Source organism: Drosophila hydei, unplaced genomic scaffold, assembly GCF_003285905.1.
Source record: "Drosophila hydei strain 15085-1641.00,03,60 unplaced genomic scaffold, DhydRS2 tig00008114-arrow-pilon, whole genome shotgun sequence".
NCBI lineage: Eukaryota > Metazoa > Arthropoda > Insecta > Diptera > Drosophilidae > Drosophila > Drosophila hydei.
This window is the reverse complement of record NW_022045827.1, coordinates 917,607-936,964: the sequence shown is the minus strand read 5'-3', so window position 1 is coordinate 936,964 and position 19,358 is coordinate 917,607. Positions and strand designations below refer to the sequence as shown.

Below are 19,358 nucleotides of genomic sequence, written 5' to 3'. Positions count from 1 at the left end.
CAATCATTAAGCTATTTTGCATGTTCTTGTCGCCCGTCAGGTTAAATACTCGATTGTGCAGCAACCGAATCAAAAGGGCACCAAATTCACCGTCGACGAGGAGACCGGCGAAGTGTCCACGAACAAGGTGTTCGATCGTGAGGGTGACGATGGCAAGTTCGTGTCGGTGACGGTGAAGGCAACTGATCAGGGTGATCCCAGCCTGGAGGGCGTGTGCTCGTTCACCGTGGAGATAACCGATGTCAACGACAATCCGCCGCTGTTCGATCGACAGGTGAGTGGTTGCCGCCCAAAGACACCTGGACTTTTGTCTCCAAGTCCTTGCCTTATAATTGCAGAAATATGTGGAGAATGTTAAGCAGGATGCCAGCATTGGCACGAACATCTTGCGTGTTTCCGCCTCCGACGAAGATGCCGACAACAATGGCGCCATAGTCTATAGCCTGAGTGCGCCCTTCAATCCCAACGATCTGGAGTATTTCGATATACAGGCCGAGTCCGGCTGGATAGTGCTCAAGAAGCCGCTTGACGTAAGTGTTTGATTTCCCAGCCATAGCCACCAGACTCTATTCTATTCTATTCGTTATAATCTTTTTGAGTTTGCGAACCCAACTAACCAAGTTTTATGATTTACATTTATGAAAAAGACAAAAAAGAAAACCAAAAAAAAAAATTAATATGAAAAGTTTTCAAAACAAACTTTTTTATTTCCCTTACTAACAAATCGAAGCAATCGTGAGCTGAGCGCTTAGCGCCGCCAGACTCAGAGTCCAGAGTTGTAGCAGAAATTTGTAATTATTCAGTTCTCATTATGATTTCAACTGCACCTTACTTTTGTTTAAGAGACCCCGCCCCCGTCTGAAACACGCCAGGGCGGCAAGTTTTTTTTTCACTCACTCGAATTCGAATTCGAAGTGTGCAAAGCAGTGCAAGTTTTTGTGTCACATTCGAAAAGAAGCGAAATAAAAAAGTATAAAATATATATAAGAAAATGCCCCATATATATATAGATATATATCTAGAATATATATGTGCGCTTTGTGTTTCAACTTTTCAGTTAGTTTTTCTCTTTAGTTATCAACTTTTGTTTTTGTTTTGTTTAGCTTAGAGTGCGTAATTGGCTCAATTAAATCTAAGCAAAAAAAAAAAAAAAATGCCAAGCGAATTGATTTTTAACATTTTTTGAAACAAATCAACAAATACACTAAGAAAAAAAATTAAACAAAGTAAGAGGAAGAGCGTAATTAGTAGACTGGATAAATGTAGCCAGGCAACTGGAGCAAGGTGTATAAAAAAGGCTTTTAACTGCCAGCTGCTTCTAACTATTTTTGTGGTATTAGGCAACTAAAACTTAAGCTAATATAAGTTAACAAAAGGGGGCCAAAATGGTTATGCGTTGAGGGTAGTCCCGCCGAAACGATCACGCCTATTTTTGAGCATCGTTGTGTCATTTTTGAAGGCAACAAAAATAAACAAAACAAAAATCATAAAACTACAAAATAATTTTTTACAATTTGTAGCTTGATTTTGTATGCCAATAAATATATATATATATATAAATATTTATATATATATTTATTATTTTTTAATTTTTGCTAACCCCAAAAAACTCCCACACAAACCTTTCCCCAAAAACTAAAACAAAAGCGAATCAGATCAAGCGGTTTTTTTGTCGAGACTATGCGATTTTTTGAAGGTCTCTCGCTGACAGCTGTCAAATATTTAACATCTATATAAATATATATATATTTGTTTATTATTATTATTCTTTTTTTTTTTTTTTTGATTTTGAATTTTCATATCAGCAAAACTGAAAGTGACGCATTTTTGCATGCCAGTCGACATTTCAATACTTTTTGCCAGCTACAGCGACTGGGCAACGTTTCTACATAAATATAGAAATATAGATCAATATATATATATATATAATTTAAATGCACCTTTTCTATATATGATTTACATTGATTTGAATTTGATGCGACAAGCTCAGCTAATCGAGGCGAGTTAATGTTTTCTGTTTCTTTTTGATTTTCCAACGATGTTATCGATTACTATCGACTAGGGCTGTTATCCTGTAAGTAATCTGTTAAGTGTCTGTTATCATTTTTACCGTCATACTTTGTGCTAACCCAGCAACAACAAGAACAACAATTTCGCTCACCATTCGTAAGCTAACCTCAAATAGAAACTAACTTTCTGTGCGCGTGTTTGTGACAGCGCCTACTCCAGTACTTCATGTTGTATATAATCATATAACTGGACCTTAAGCTAGCAAATCTAGCGGACTGTAAACATACATAATAAAAATTCGTAACTCTGTAGTCCTGCTGTTAGCTAACATAACGTCAACATAAAACTTAACAGAAAACCAAAAACTTCATCAGTTTCTCTCGATAGTCTCGTCAAAATATGCAAAATAAATAAACCAAATTAGTCCTATAATTAAGTCCCAAATATGTTTATCTCAAATGCTAACCAAAAGAAGAACCCATCCAATTCCTGCTTAATTCCTACAAACATAAAAAAAAGCTTTTATTATTATAATAAATCCCAAAAGTGTTTTACCCAATTTCGAAGTATTTGTGTTAAACATTTTTCATTTTCATTTATGTTTTAAATATTAACTATCTATAATGAAAAATTAAATTTGAATTTAACATAACGACAACGATGCCATACAATATACGTAATCGTAACGTAACACGCACACTAACTACGTCTCACCCAATACACGAACCATACAACTAACATTTGTGGCTAACTCCTTTGGCTGTTAACAACTGCTGTAATTTAAAATTCAATCAAACACAACTCAACAGCGCGATCGTTATCGTCTACGCGTGCGCGCCTCCGATCGCGGCGATCCGCCCTCATATGCCGATGTTGATGTTGAGTTAGATGTCGTCGATCGTAATAATAAGCCACCCATATGGGATAAGAGCATTTATGGGCCAATCCATATACGCGAGAATGTCACTGTGGGTACGGTTGTAACATCGGTTAAGGCCAGGTTTGTATAGCCAACTACACTACACACTAAACAACTACACTACACCTACTACTACTACCAGCAAGCATAATGAAGCCAAGTTGAAGTTGCTAACAAACAACGAAGCCTAACAGCTGTTAGCTTAACATAACTAGTCTTTATCGTTTTTTTTTTTGTATGTTTGTTCATATGTAACAGCATTTTTGGCTAACATAGGCTTAAGCTTCCGAGTCGGAGCTCGTTTCAACGAGTTGCATTTACGTTACCGTTTTGGATTGTGTCTTTGCTAACAAGCTTACTCAACGAAACGTAATGTACGCTCGCTCAACGAAGCTTTGCTCACTTAACGAAACCATAGCTGTAAGCTTTTCCAGTACAAGTATTTTTAACATACGGCCTCTACCCGTTAAGCCGTCTCTCTCTCTGTCTCTCGTCTAACACTTAACATTTTGAACTAAAACCATTTTTACGATACAACTTTTTTGTGGCCTATCGTAAAAGCTCAAACATTTTTTTGCCAACCATCAACAATGTCGAAATCGAAACCGAAATCGAAATTCGTTAAAATTTGAAAAGCAAAAGAAGACCAAAATCAAATGCTGTTGTTGGTGTTTGTTTTGAGCAAAGCAATTTTTTTCCTGTTTTGTTTTGTTTCGTTTCTTTGTTCCCCATGTCCGTCTCTCGCAGACGGCGGTTGTTGGGTACTTTTGCATTTTGCTGCAACTCTCACCCACCTAACACATTACCCATTGGAATTGCTTACCCAATACTCTGACTTCTTTCCCCACCTCTCGCTGTCTCTCTCGCTCTCTCTCTCAGTCAACAAAAACCCCACACAGCAGGTAAAAAGAATCGCTTAAAATAACTGTAAACTGAAGAATTTTGGTGTTGGTTCGGTTTTAATTGGGAAATTGGGAAACTAATGAAAACAATATGAAAAAAATGTACTCTATACAAGGTTGCAGTTTAGTTTAAGGCCATAGGAAACAACAAGGTAATTACGATAAAATAAAACTCTCTCTCTATATATCTATATATATTCACAAAGTGTTCAAAAATGTTAAAAAACAATAGTCGAAACACGAAAAGAAATGAAAATAAATGAAAAGAAATTTCAATATATTCAAAAAGTATGCTATAAAAATTGTAATACTCGAAATGCACAAAGCCCTTTTTCAGTTTGATTTTGTTATGCCACGTTTAGTTCGATAATATATATCTTAACTTATCTGAAATACTATAATATCTAAATATTAATAATAATAAATATAATTATATATTTGTATTTTTATGTATGCCAATTTTGTTATACAACAAAGAATTTTTTTTTATTTTTTTTTTTCAAACATTTTGAAGGCTAGGGTCGAGACTAAAAAAAAAAAACAAATAATTTGCACTGCCAGAAAAATTATCGAAAATAAAAAACAAAACGATAAGAAAAAGCTCGTAAGAAACTAATGTCAGGTTTCTGCAAAAAAAAATAATTTTTTGCTTTTTTTAACTTCCTTGAGAGGTGTTGGTTCAGTCTATCAAATTTCGATTTTGCTATAAATTTTTGTTACATTTTTCCTCTTCTTTTTCTTTTTAAACAACTATGACTATAAATTTTGTTTGTATTTTGTCGATTTTTTACCTAAAACTTTGTCGACGTGTCTCTGTGTTTGTTTTTTTCCAAATGCTCGCTTGATTTTGAATTTTTGAAAAAAATCGAAAAAAAAACTGAAAAAAAAACTATCGCATTGAAACATACAGCGCGAGACATACAAATTAGAGGCGATGGCCCAAGACAAGGGCTATCCGCCATTGTCGCGTACGGTCGAAGTGCAGATCGATGTGGTCGATCGTGCCAACAATCCGCCCGTTTGGGATCATACCGTTTATGGGCCGATCTATGTCAAGGAAAATATGCCCGTTGGCGGCAAAGTCGTCTCGATCAAAGCCAGGTCTGTTAGTTGCAAAATAAAATTAAAACAAAAACAAACCAAATATAAATTAAAAATAAAATATAAGCAACAAAAAAAACTAAATATCATTGCCATTTTTTTTGCTTAGTTATAAAATAAATATTCAATAAATATTTTCTAGGTGTTCAGTTTTTCTAGTTTTCATCCAAAAATCATTTGCCTTCAGTTTCGTCTTTTTCTTCATTATTTTTTGGTGTTGGTTTTTTGTCGTATTTCTTTGTAGATGTTTATGTGTGTACTGAATGTTGTTCTAGTTGTTGTTTAGAGCGGCTGCAGTGTGAGCCAATAATTGGATATATATATATATATATATATATATTATATATATTTTGATATAAGTCTCATATCATTTGCTTACGCTCCAGCCGCTGGCCACCTTTACTCCATCCGCCTTCATCAGTCACCTCCACCTCCAATCAAGCACCAAGCAAAACTTTGCACAACTCACACAAACTGCACAAATATATATAAAATTGATTTTTCATTTTAGTCTAGACTGAGAATATATCAGAAAAAAAACTCATTCCAAGCTGTATAAAAATTACAAAAAAAAATTAGTTTAAGTCTGGGTTCAAGTAGCTAAAAGTTATTTATTTTTTTGGTTTGTTTAATCAAATGTGGCTTAGCTATGCTAATATTTAATGTCCATGACCAGTGTCCAGCTAGAGCGCGAGTTGCGCAAATGCAAACGAAAAGTTAGTTGAAATAAAGTTTTTATTATTTTTATAATTGCAATTAAAAACTTGAAATGACTTTGGACTTGGCTAGTCTTCCACTCTTACTATCTCTCTTCAGCTCTTTATCTCTGCTGCTGCCGCATTAACTTAACGCAAGGGGCAAACACATGCCACTGACGTTTTAATTATGCGTCAGTTTTGTGGCCACTGGCAGACTCAGTTCCCTTTTTTTTTCTTCATGTTTTTACCTAGTTTCCTTAGTTTTTTTTTTATATTGTTAGCACTAAAAGCAATGCACTTAAAGCATATATATATTGCACATACGCACCGTGGCGCCAGCACCAGCAGCACCTGCACCAGAACCAGCATCAGCACCCGCCTTAGTTCGTGTGCTCTCTAAGTAAATTTCATTTCTATGCTAAGTATTTAGGAAATTGCCAACTATTAAACGTGCCTGGGTTTCGCTTTTACTGACGTCGAACATAAATTAAAAAAAAAAAACCAAAAACAAAAAAAAAAGAGTTAACAAAATATTTTTCTTTCCAGTTTAGTTTCTTCTTTACTTTTTCTGTTTGCAATTATCTTGTCCCAGCACAAAATTGTCAACTTCTTATACTACTCTACTGTATGTACGTGTATATAAAATAGGTTTATATACATTATGTGGGTGTGTTTGTGTGTGCTATTAGGCGTGTGTGTGAGCGCGCGTGTGGGCTGAGTTTTCAAGTGCGCGTATCTCATAATAAATGTGTTTGTTTTCAGTCTTCTCCTTCTTCTTGTTGCCGTTGCTGTTGCTGTTGTTTTTAGTGCGCTTAATGCTCGCTCTGTCAAGTGTTTGCTGAGTGTAAGATGCATTTAAGCCGACAACAACAACAACCGCAATAATAACGATATGCGTTTCAAAAAGAGGGTCACACTTAGCGATAACTGTTAGACATGCCAAACTAGTAGCTAAAAGTGTGCTATACTCATAGATATAATTATATATATGTATAGATATAGATATAGATTACATAAATGCGCTGTTCACAGGGTTATACAAGAGCTATATGTTAAAGTCTGTCCGTGTTCAACTCAAAATTATTATTACTGCAGCTTAACAAACGGCGCAGCTGCTCAACAATTGCCCTCTAGCATCAATCTAACTTGTAGCTGTCTGTGAACAATTCTTTTACTGCATAGATTTCGAGCAATAATATATAAATATAAATAAATAGAGAGAAAAATTTCTTCATATTTTAGGACCTCATAAGTTTAGTTTTATATAGGAAATAAATTATAAATAATTATTCGAAATAAATAATATACAATAAAAAGATTTTTCATATTACAGGACATCAAAATTACGCAGTTTTAGAATAAATATATTTTAATTAATTATCCTAAATATATAATAAGAGGGAAAAGTTTTTTATATTCAATTCAGTTTTATAAATCAAATAAATTTAAAAAAATGATTTGAAATATATAACAATATAGAGAAAAATCTCTTCATAAAGATATAATCATATTATATTAGAAATTAAATATATATGAAATAAAAAAAAATGATATAAAATATTAAGTGAAACAACTGTTGCGTTTGGACTACTCTGATATGAGTTTCAACAATTGAGCGGCAAAATATATATTCTATATATTCATATTCCAGAACTACCTTGACTATAATTATTATAATATTTATATATATATATATAAATAGATTTCACGCTGTTAAAATCTAAGTATTATAATAATTGACTGTTATATTATTATTAAATTAAAATAAAATTAGCTCACATGAGATTTTATTATTAAATTCCAAAATAAAAACTAAAAACATCTGCTTTGAGCATCTTCAAGCTTCCCTGACATTGTGAACAGAGCATTAAGCAGTTGGACATAGCCAATTGCAAGGTGTTTTACTTACTTAATTTATGTTTAAGCTTTATTTCTATTTCATGTGTTTTAAGCCTCCAAAGACTATAGCTATACAAATATTAGATAGTCTTAGCATTTTAGGTGCCAACTGCAAGCCAGGAGAATAAATATTTAGCTGAAAAAAAGGTGCTCAGCATAGCAAACACAATGAACATACACTGAAAGAAAATTCACATGGAAGACACGAAACTAGTTTTGTTTTTTTTTGCAATACAATCGATCCAAACCAATTGATATATATACCAAATACACACACACACTCAACACCTACCTACATGAATTATATATAAAATGCCAAACATTTTCATGCAATCCACATAAATTTATTCCCAACCAACCAAAACAAAAAACAGAAAAATAAACACCCTTCACACTCTCCACTTTTTGCAACCGATTTTTTGTGTCATATATACATATATCTATAGACACATATATATATAAATATATATGTTTCTATCATGTTTAGATATATACTTTTTGCGCTCGTCCTGGGCGGCCACATTTTTGCGCAGTCTGACAGATTTTCTTATGCCCGAATCAAAAGTTTCCCGTTTTTTTCCTTTGGGTCTACATTTTTGTATTTCTTTTTTTTTTGTTTTCTTTTTTTTGCTCGCTCTGCCACTGTCAGCTGCAAGTGTTGTCCAAGTGCAAATAAAATTTATTTTGTTTGTTTGCTCCCTTTGCCTAATTTGTTTTTCATTATCTGCGCCTCGCCCACTGTACACACGAAAGCAAACAATCATCATCTGCCGTCGCCGCGTATACCAGCTCCTGTACCTCCTCCTACACCCCCAACACCTCCTCCTGCCCACACACACAGTGCTCGAAGAGCCAGCCTAGAATTTACTTCAACAACTTTTTGACACTCGAATGGCAATTAAATGTTTTTTGAAGCCATTTTTTTTTTCATTTCTTTTGACGCAGTGAAATTTTCTTGGCTTTTCCTCTTATTACTCAACTTCTTCACTTGTGTTTTTTTTTGTGTTTTATTTGCACGAAAACGGGAAAATCTGCAATTTGAAGCGCAATACTTTTTTTCTGTTGTCGAAAGTCTTGAAAATGAAATTTTTGTTATTCTTTTGTGTCGTAAATCAAACTTTTTGTATTTTGATGTGTTGCATGTGTGTGTGTGTGAGTGAGTGTGCGTGTGCGTGTGAGTGTGTGCGTGTTACTAATATATCTTAAAAAAGTTCATTAAGCGCTTCTAACTAACTTTTTTTTCGGTTTGTCTCCAAGCACCTGTTGCTTGCTGCAAACCTTAATCTTAATCCAACTAAATACTTAAATAATAGTTTGATTTTTGAAATGTTTGAAAAGTATTTTACAACATTTGTAGCATAAACTCATCATTGCTAACCCATATATCATGTAGCTCAACTCTGTCTACACTAACAACTAACGAGCTAAGATCAATTGCAAAGCATTTTACTCACACAACATTTTTTTCTTTACACCTTTGTGTGTGTGTGTGTGTGGAACAAACGTGCGCAGCTCTGGCATCGAGGGCAATCCGACTGTGTTCTATAGACTAATGCCTGGGTCGACGGCGCAGACGAACAAGTTTCACACGTTCTACCTGCAACAAAGACCGGACAATGGCGACACGTGGGCCGACATAAAAGTCAATCATCCGCTGGACTATGAGAGCATCAAGGAATACAATTTGACCATACGCGTGGAGGTAAGTGCTTTGACGAAATTCCACTTCCACTTCCATTTCAATTTACATTTCAGTTGCAGTTTCGGTTTCTAGTTGTAAATTGTTTGCTTAGCACAAAAGCCCAAAAAAGTTGAACAACTTCTCAAGCAATTAAGCTGTATTTGACTTTTGCATTTGAGAGTGACTTCGAAATACGTTTGTAATTATTTTATTTGAAAAGTTTTAATTACTTGCGCGAGTTTGCAGGCATGCGATGAGCGCGTGCAGCTGCCAACTCAATTTGACTGCAGCTTGATTTAGTTCTGAGCAGCTGCGCAGCTGATTGACTGATTGACAGACAGCCAGGCAGGCAGATGTAGTGCGATTCGCAATTGAATTTCAATCACTGCTGTATCTCTCTCTCTCTCTCTCTCTCTCTGGCTAAACCATAGCTCTAATGCAGCTCATTAGTGCGGCCATTCAGCAATGCTGAAATTATTGACAAATTGTTTCAGCTGCTCAAATAAATTAAAACATGACCAGCAGCTGTGGCGAGTCGCTGCTGCTGCCATGCAACAAATGCCACAAATGATGTGTTCGCTGCTCCCAAAGGCCAGCCAGCTGTGTGTGTGTCTCTGTGTGCCATTAAAATTCAATTGCATTCGCATTAAATGCAGTTAATTAAATATCCCACTACATGGCATTAGTCCACATTACAAATATCTGCTCTAATGCACTTTTTGCAAATGTCAGCAACATTTTTACATGCTTTTTTTTTAAACATTTTTGCGGTTGCTGCATAAATAAACTCGAAATTCTTTTAAAATTTTAATTATAAAATTTTCGTAAAATGTTTATAAAAGAAATGCTTTGCGGTTAACTAGAAAAGTTTGTCGAAATATTTTATTGAAATCAAAATTAAATGAAAATATTGCTATTCAGTTTAACTAATAATTTAGCACTGTAGAAAATAGTTTAAAAATATTAATATTTTGTATATAGCAAAAGGGTTTTTGAGCTGTTCAATTTAAGGCTAAAAACAGCTAGAAATTAACCAATGCTGAAAGTGCCAAAGAATTCGTTTTATGAGAAATCTCTAAGCCATTTAAAGTAGGCAATCAGAAATAAGAAGGCGTGGCCGACTCCCTTCAGTATATTTATTAAAGATGAGCAGCCACAGCTCGTGAAGATAAAGTCTGGAGCGTTTCAGATGTGGATTCCTAGATAGAATACATATAGTTATATATATATATATATATATATAGTATGCCACGCCTCTTGCTGCCTGTTAGAGTCTTGTGAACCAACGTGCTTGACTAGTTCGACTCAAAGTGTCCTCTTCATAAAGACTTTAACCTGTATACCATTTGCGCTCTGAACTCATCAATTTCTTTAATAACTCATCTCATAGACTTCATTTGACTTTTAAAGCGTAACTTGATTACCATAAGAGCAGCAGCTACAAATTTGCTGATTAGATTAAGTTGATCCTCGAACTTATTTAACTGCCCACTTCAGCTCCAGTCCCATATCAAAGATTTATGCTGTCAAAAATGAGCTTAGAGCGAAAGTTGTTGAGTAGTCAATTTCCCTTAGCAAGGTCAGGATATCTTCTAGTTGGGCACTCCCGAGTAAAGCAGTTCAAGTTGCTAATATAGCAAGCAGTTGCAGTGCAAGAAAGTGAGTTTAACAAATTAGACTTTTTCTGGTTTTATATTGAAGCTGAATCTATGAGTTTATGTGAGAAATAGTTCATGTACTACGCTGAGAGCGCTTTAGGTGTTTAAGTTTGAATGAAACGTTTCAATATTTATTTACCAATAACTTAAACAGCAACATAGGAAATGATTTCAAATCTCAATTTGTCAACAAGATATCAAAGAACTGTTGAAGACTTATTTCAGTAAGCACGTTAAACTTTGCCAAAGTCGAGTTGACAAACCAGCCGGCTAGACAGACATCTCTATATTTGTGACAAGCTCAACTGGCATAGATATTTGATAGTTGTTTATTTATGCATGGCCTTTATCAAACAGTTCCATTTGCCTGTTCAAACCTAGTCATAGTTTACAGCTGCCTGCACCGAGTCTTATTAACTGGAAAACTGGCAAATTAATATTTGGCCAAAAACAAAACAAAAATAAAAAATAAAACGAGATTGGCAAACATAAATAATTCATGTTCGTATTGCCAACTTTGCACAGTCTTTGGGGCGCTCTGATTGAGTTTCATGTGCTGTCGCATTAATGCAAATAGACACAGACACACACACACACGTGTTTCATGTTTCATTTGCAGATCTAGCATATATCATTGGCTTAATTAATATACGTAGCATGGGCAAATAAACATAAGTTCAATAACTGAGTCGTCGTCAGCTGTGGCCTGCGCGTAAAACAGGCAATTCAAATCAATTTTAGGCTAATAAAGCTTTGATATTTGTTAATGCATTTGCATTTGCTCAATCAGTCAATCAATCAATATTCGCTCTCTTCCCAGAGAGAAAAAGGTTAGCTCATTAAAAACACATAAACCTCAAATGTTGCGCATAAAATATTTTTACTGCTTTGCTGACAGCATTTTTGTCTTCAATTCGATTTTCGTTGTTTTTTTTTTTTTTTTTTTGCAATTGAAAATTTAATTTAAAATTTATTTTATTTTTATTTATTTGTTTTTCTGAGAATGTTCCCATTTCATCTTCACCATTTTCCATTTTTTTTTTTTTGCCTCACAGAACAATGGCGCCCAGCAATTGGCATCGGAAGCGACCGTTTACATAATGCTCGAGGATGTTAATGACGAAATACCGTTATTCACCGAACGCGAACAGGAAACGGTGCTGGAGGGCGAGCCGATTGGCACCAAAGTGACGCAAGTGAACGCCATTGACAAGGATGGCACATTCCCAAATAATCAGGTGAGTAGCGTGAAGCTCGAATAAATTGAGTGCAGCAGCAGCCAGTTTAACCCCAGCCCTTAGATGGGCTCTGGCCAGGGGTAGGGACAGGGCCTGGGGTAACAGGTAATGTCAGTTGCGGAAATGCCAGGCGATTGTTGGCAAATGAATGACTGTGTGAACCATGAAGCGGGCAGTAGAAAAAAAAAAAAAGGAATAAAAAAAGTAAAGAGTTACAGAGCAGAGTTGGCAGTTGTCAGTTGCCTGTGTGGCTGTGTTGGGATGTGGCAACACTTTAAAGCGCCATTTGCTTAATGTGCTAGAAAAGCGCTTCAAGCTTACAGTGAATTAACATTGAAATCCTTTAACATTATGTTAACTAGTAACAGTATAAGTTGGAGCTTACATCCAACTAAGTCTTAGAGCCTTTGCATTAGGTCTAGTGATACCAGAGCTAGCATTGCTATGAGTAGGTGTTGCCACCTGGTTCAAAATAAGCAAATGACTTCATTTTTACCTTACTTCACACTGCATAAGTAGACTGTGAATAGTGCCTTAAGATTATGTTATTAAATTATTAACATCAGCAGTTGGCGTTGCCACCTAGTTAACAATTAAATATAATATATGTTTTGAGAAAGCTTAAACATAAATATATATGGTACTTCGTTTAGCTTTTGCAGTGTTTTAACATTAGATTAAAGTTCTGAAATGTTGGGGTTGCCACCTAATTAAAAGTTTACATATGATATCTTTTGAGAAAGCTTAAACATAAATAAATATGGCATTTCACTTAGCGTTTGCTGTGTTTTAACATTAGGTTAAAGTTCTGAAATGTTGGCGTTGCCACCTAGTTAAAAGATTATACATGATATTTTTTGAGAAAGCTTTAATATAAATTTATATGGCATTTTGTTTAGCTTGTCTTGAAGTCTATAATTAGCTTAAAGTTCTCCAATGTTGGCGTTGCCACCTAGTCAAAAATATGCATATGCCATTCATTTACCAAAGCTTGGTTATATATCTATCCTCATTACAGTATTCTCAGTGCTTCCCAACATTTAGTTAAGTGCTTTAAATCTAAAAATTTGCATAACAGAGTTGCCACACATTTAAAAATATTAAGTAAAACAATATTTAAATAAGTTTTGCATTAAGTTTAGCTAAAGTGTTTTTTAAAAAGCAAAACAGTTTTCAGCCGCATTGCTGTCTTCTGCCTTCTCTGCCTCGTCTTGCTCTCAGTTATTTACAGCGAATGTTCACACTTCCAGCTCCATTCGCGCTCCACGCTCCGCTATAATTGTATTTTTTTTTCGCTTGCTGCTTTTGTCGCCTTTTGCTCATCTGGCAGCTGAGCTTATAAATGTCAAAGAGTTGCCACAGTTTTTTTTCTCTCTTTCTGCAGTATTTTCACACGCCCTTAAGTACGCTAAGCCCTTAGTGAAAGTTCACAGCGGGTGGGGGGGAAAAAGAAAAGAAGAGAAAAAGCGTAGCAGTCTGCGCAGCGCTCTTTATGCGTCTGACGGCCAGACCTTGGGGCCAGGCCAGGACATGAAAGGGGCTGCCAAAGGCCCGCAGCTATGGCCGCGATTATAATAATATGGTACTTGGGTGACGGCTAAATGGTAATGGGTATTGGGTGAGCTGAGAACTGGTAACTGAAGTTGCTGTTGTTGGCCATTCTCTTGGCCACATTTCGTGTCCTGCAGCCAAGTAATTTGCATGTACGCGCAAAATGTCTGCACTAATTAGCGTTTTTCATTTATAGCCGCGACAAAATTTGCTGCAAGACGCCCAACAGCTGATTATCATTAGCCCCATCATCAGCATCAGCATCAGCATCAGCATCATTTTCATTATGATTAAAGCTGCTCTCGATGTTTTGCGCAGTTTTGGCGCTTGATTTAAATTTTTGGGACAATTTCCTCTTTGAACTCGACATGTTTTAATTAACTTCCTGACAACTTTTTGATTTGTCAAGAGCGCAAAAATGAAAATGGATATATATATATTTTTTCATTTTCCACTTCTAACGGCATGTGTTGCATGTACTTGCAGGTCTACTACTACATCGTCGACTCGCCACGTAACGAGGGCAAAGAATTTTTCGAAATTAATTTGCAAAGCGGCGAAATCTTTACCAAAACCGTGTTCGACAGGGAGAAGAAGGGCGCCTACGCCCTCGAGGTAGAGGCACGCGATGGTGCCCCATCGGCGCGGCCGAACAGCAATGGACCCAATTCAGGTAAGTCACCCACAACCTCACCTCAAACACAAAAGGCCCACTTCAGTCCATCCAACATGTAGCCAGGCTGATTGCCACCGACAGTCGCAATAAATGACATTTGAAATATTTGTATAAATTCTTTGAAGAGCACAAATAAATAGAGCAAAGCCTAATTCAATTGCCAAAATGAGTCTAAATTCAATATATACACAAGTGTTGTGTGATCTAGAAATCATTTGAGTAGTGAGTAGATGAAGTACAGGCGTTAAATTACTAAATATATTAAATTACTCCGAATATATTAAATTACTCATATTTACAAATGCCTGCAATGTGAGCTACAAAGCTGTTTAAATTCGTTGTAATTCATTGTAAATGAAACCAAAAAAATGTAAACTAGCTCAAAGCGAATGAAGTCCATTACTTGAAAGTTGAGTCTTGGTGGATTTAAACTTGATGGACATGAGAAACCAAAGAGCAGCATAACGAAATTTTACCAATTTATATAATTTGATACAAATTTGTTCAAATTATTACACATTTTTCATCTTATTACAAATTTTTCAAATTGTTGCAAATTTTTTTAATTTTTACAAATATTTCAATTTATTACAAATTTTTATACATTCTCAAATAATTACAAATTTTGCAAACTTTTACAATTTTTTTTTTCAAATTTCACACTTTTTTCAATTTGTTTAAAATGTTTTAAATTTTCAAATTTTTCCAATTTTTAAAAAAATTTCAATTGTTTTATAAATTTTCAAATTTGTACACTATTTAACAAATGTTCTCAAATTATAACAACTTTTTCAAATTTGTACAAATTTTACAATTTTCAAAAAAAATTTTACAATTTTTAAAAATTTTTCAAATTTTTTCAAATTTTTAAGTTTCTTTAAAAATGTTCAAATTTTTACAAAAATTTATAATTTAACAAATTTTTAAAAAATTTTCAAATTTAACAAATTTTTAAAAAAGTTTCAAATTTTTAAATTTGCACAAATTTTACAATTTTTAAAAAATTTTAAAACTTTAAAATTTTTTTTAAATTTGTTTAAATTTTATAAAGTTAACAAATTTTAAAAATTTTCAAATTTGTAAATTTTTTCAAATTTATTATCAATAGCCGTAACCCAGCTAAAGGAAGTTATTTACCCTAGAATCCATCTAGCTATCCATTAGCTAATACAAATTGGTCTAGAATTGAAAATCATTTTGAGCTTGTTTTAGTTTGAAGGAGTCCCAATACGCACACACACAACACATTTAGGCCATTATTTCTGTACAGTCTTATATAAAATTGTAGTTAAATGCGATTGCTTTTAGCCAGCTGCTGCTGCTGCTGTTGTTGCTAAACATTTCGCTTGTCAACATAAAATTGTGCAATAGTTTCTCGGCTTCGGCTTCATTCAGTTTTTACTGACATTTTGGCTATTTGCATAGCTGCGCCGCTTGTTTGCAGCCTGCCTAAATCGAATATCTACGATAAATATTGACCACGTGGGCAACCCAAATAGGTCACATGTTGTGGCGAGTGTGTCTCTCTCCCTCTCTCTCTCTCTCTCTGTGCGTGTGTATTTAGGCAAGTGCATTTTGGCTTTTATTGGATACGCAGCTGCCCACAAACGCGGATTTGTGCTGGCAAATGAATTTGCATTTAACGAAAACATTTGCCAAAACTAAAATCATCGACAGCAGCCGCAAAATGCATTTCATTTTCAATTTTCCAGTTAATAGATATTTGTCTGTTCTGAGCCAATCCGAGCATGGCCAATAGTATTTATAACGAGCATAAAATATTAAATTTAAATGCAAATTTTATGGCATGAATTAAATGACTTTTATAAAATCACAATTATGAAATTTGCGCGTTTGACTCTGCGTCCCAGCTGAATCAACATCAAGTCATTTGAGAGCCAGAAAATCTATGGAATTATCTGTATCTATGAAAATATTTCTAGAGAAAGTCATCAGAGATACGTTTACAATATGCCTTAGTTCCTTGTTCTAAATCTGTAGCCTATAATCTATAGTATATTTTATATTTTATATTTATATTTTATATATATAATTTTTAATTCAAATTTATTTATTATTTATTATTTATAATTAAGTAGCAAACAAATTTTAAGAATTTTAAAAATTTTAATTAAAGTTTAATTTAATTTAATTTTAATTATGAAATTGTAGAAGATAAAGTCTTAAGGGGCATAGTCATATTCTATACTTATCATATTTATATATCATATATATATATATTTATATATATATATATTCATATAGTTTTATGCGAACTTTTCTAGCTGCCATATTTCTAGTACTTCTTTTGGAATATGCTTAGTGCGGGCGTGGCAACTTCGTATCTATAGCATACGCAAGTGAACGTAACTAGAAACTAGTGAATACATTAAAAGACAAGCATATACAGGCAACTCTATGCAGTAGGTATAGTCTAACTAACAATATAGTTCAAATATTTCAAGAGTCTAGCTTCAATATGTTTGATAAGTTGCAGTATGAACAGACTCTCCAGCCACTTCGTGGACGTATATAAGAGCATATAAAACATTATAAGTTGCTGCTACAAACGAGCCAAGCTTCTAGTCACACCACCAATATACTCTTTGCGCCTGCTGAACGAGCATAAAAATCCAATTTGATGTGCAAAAATTCATTTTGAATCAGGAAACATAATTCTAGTCAAAACTAAGCTTTGGCTATTTGCGGAATTCTAAAATTAATAAACATCGAATTTCATTGAAAGCGCCATCTGTTGTTGGCTCTCGCAAGTGTGGGTCTTGAAAAATAAAGCAAGACTTTGGCAAAACATTTATTGTGTGACAAGTATTTGCAGCTATACGAAAAATAAAAAATTAAACACACACACACACACACGCACACCCCTACACACCCATAAACAAACAGCGATTTTATAGAATTTTGGTTTTTGTCGCATTGTTTGGTTTGGTTTGGTTTGGTTTGGTGCGCGGTATTTGCTGTTTCATTAAAAATTTGCCCTGAAAGGCAATCAATTTGCCGAAGCGTAGCGAATTCTGTCTCTAGCTTGGTTTTTTTTTTTTTTGATTTTGTTTTTGTTTTTGCTTTATATATTTTTTTGATGTCCTTGCCAAGTGCTTTTTGATTGTTTAATATGTCGCTGAGCCGCACATAAGCGCTGCTAAATGGATGCCACGCAAAACTCGCAGCATACTTTTCATCGGGAATGAAAATGAAAATGAAAATGATGTGCAATCAACACGCGCGTAAGCCGCCAGCGGAAAAACGACAGACAGGCGGACGGACGCACAGACGAGTCGGACGCTCAGGCTTTTGGCCATGAAAAGAGAGCACGAAAATTAAAAAGTTTTTTTTTGTTTGGCACGCTTTGGCTATGGAGAGGGCTGCCATGTAAATTACAACAGTTGTCGGACTAACCGGAGCTTACAAATATTGATACAAACACACATAAAAAAAAAAACAAATATACTCAGATATATATATATATATATATATAAATATATATGTATATGTTTGAGCTGGGGCATTTGGAAGCTGGGCAACAGCTTGCGGTTGGCCAATTTTCCAGCCAGAGAAATGAAAAGCACGTACTCCATGACTGTATGCCAGAGCAGTTTGTTCATAAGCAACACATAAATTAATGTTAAATGCCACTAGAGAGCGAGAGAGAGAGGGAGAGTGGGAGAGAGAGAGTGGGAGAGAGGCGAGCAGAAGAGTGCTTGGGAAATTATAAAAGAAATTCGTATCTGTTTCACTGCCATAATAAATATATTTATTAAAGAGCTTAGGCAGCTGCGCTGTGGCCCTTAAGCAGCTCTAAAAATAAATTTAATTAAATTAAATTGACATTTTTGCAGTATTTTCGCAACCGCAAATAACATTTGCTGGCATTCCATTGTGGCTTTCAGCAATTTGATTGATTTTTTACTATACAAACCCGTTTTTATACCCTGATCCCATTAAAAATGGGAAATCAGGGTATAATGGTTTTGTGCAAATGTATGTAACAGGCAGAAGGAGGCGTGGCAGACCCCATAAAGTATATATATTCTTGATCAGGACGACAAGCCGAGTCGATTGAGCCCTGTCCGTCTGTCTGTCCGTCCGTCTGTCCGTCTGTCCGTATGTGTGAACGCGTGGATCTCAGCATCTATAAGAGCTAGAGACTTGAAATTTTTTTTGTAGGTCCGTGTATAGCACGCGCAGGTCAAGTTTGTTTCAAATATTCGATAACTATTCGCATTTAATTGTTATCGAATAAAAACATTATTGAAATGCAGTAAATAAATTATATCTCGAAAGTCTTAAGAGCTAGAGCCTCCAAATTTTGTATTTAGTCTTATGTATATTTTATGCAATTTTGATTTTTGTTGGATTTTGGATACCGGCTCCAAATTCCCCCAAATTCTTAGAATTTAAGTTTAGTTGGAAATAGGGCCATTATGTGAAGGCGTTTGCATCTCAACCAAGCCAATAGGATATGTAGATCATATGCTGAAAGTTTCATTAAAATCCATTAAGTAAAACAGAAGTTATTAAACAAAACGTTTGGCCAATTTGCAAAAGCACATGTCAGCAGCGCCACGCGCACGCATTTTTCCTATGCGTGTGCACACATACATTCAAATGCGTGCATTCTTTTCTATTCCAAGAATTGAAATTGCGATTGAATTGTGCTGAATTATTAGCTGCTACTTATGTTCAAATTTGCAACAGCCCGTGCAAGAAGGACAGTGGCTGCGTTGGTAGAGGCCCCGCTCGTATGCAGCTTGGTCCGGGTTCGAGACCGGAGGAGATGAAATGTTTTTTACTGTTTTATTTTTTTTTTTTTTAGTTATGAAGTGGCGGTGTTGGTAGAGTTTGTGCACGTTGCGCAAATAATCCGGGTTCGAATCCTGGTCTCGCAATGTCGATTTTTATTTGTTTTCTCTTTTTTTTTAATACTCGATACAAACTACGGAAAATATTACAAAACTCAAAGGACTGGGATCAGGGTATCTCCTAGTCGGGCACCCCGACTAGAGC

The 19,358-nt window shown here is 34.9% G+C and overlaps 1 protein-coding gene across 4 annotated transcripts in view; it reads left to right on the top strand.

Moving 5' to 3' along the window:
- Positions 1-19,358, top strand: part of LOC111594226 (neural-cadherin) — a 138,987-nt gene that overhangs the window by 31,897 nt on the left and 87,732 nt on the right. For all 4 annotated transcript variants that reach the window (XM_030224364.1, XM_030224362.1, XM_030224363.1 and 1 more), the window contains exons 5-10: positions 41-274; positions 339-530; positions 2,820-3,010; positions 9,042-9,231; positions 11,924-12,106; positions 14,144-14,330. In XM_030224364.1, the coding sequence (XP_030080224.1) occupies positions 41-274; positions 339-530; positions 2,820-3,010; positions 9,042-9,231; positions 11,924-12,106; positions 14,144-14,330 (1,177 nt within the window). The remainder of the gene's footprint in view (positions 1-40; positions 275-338; positions 531-2,819; positions 3,011-9,041; positions 9,232-11,923; positions 12,107-14,143; positions 14,331-19,358) is intronic.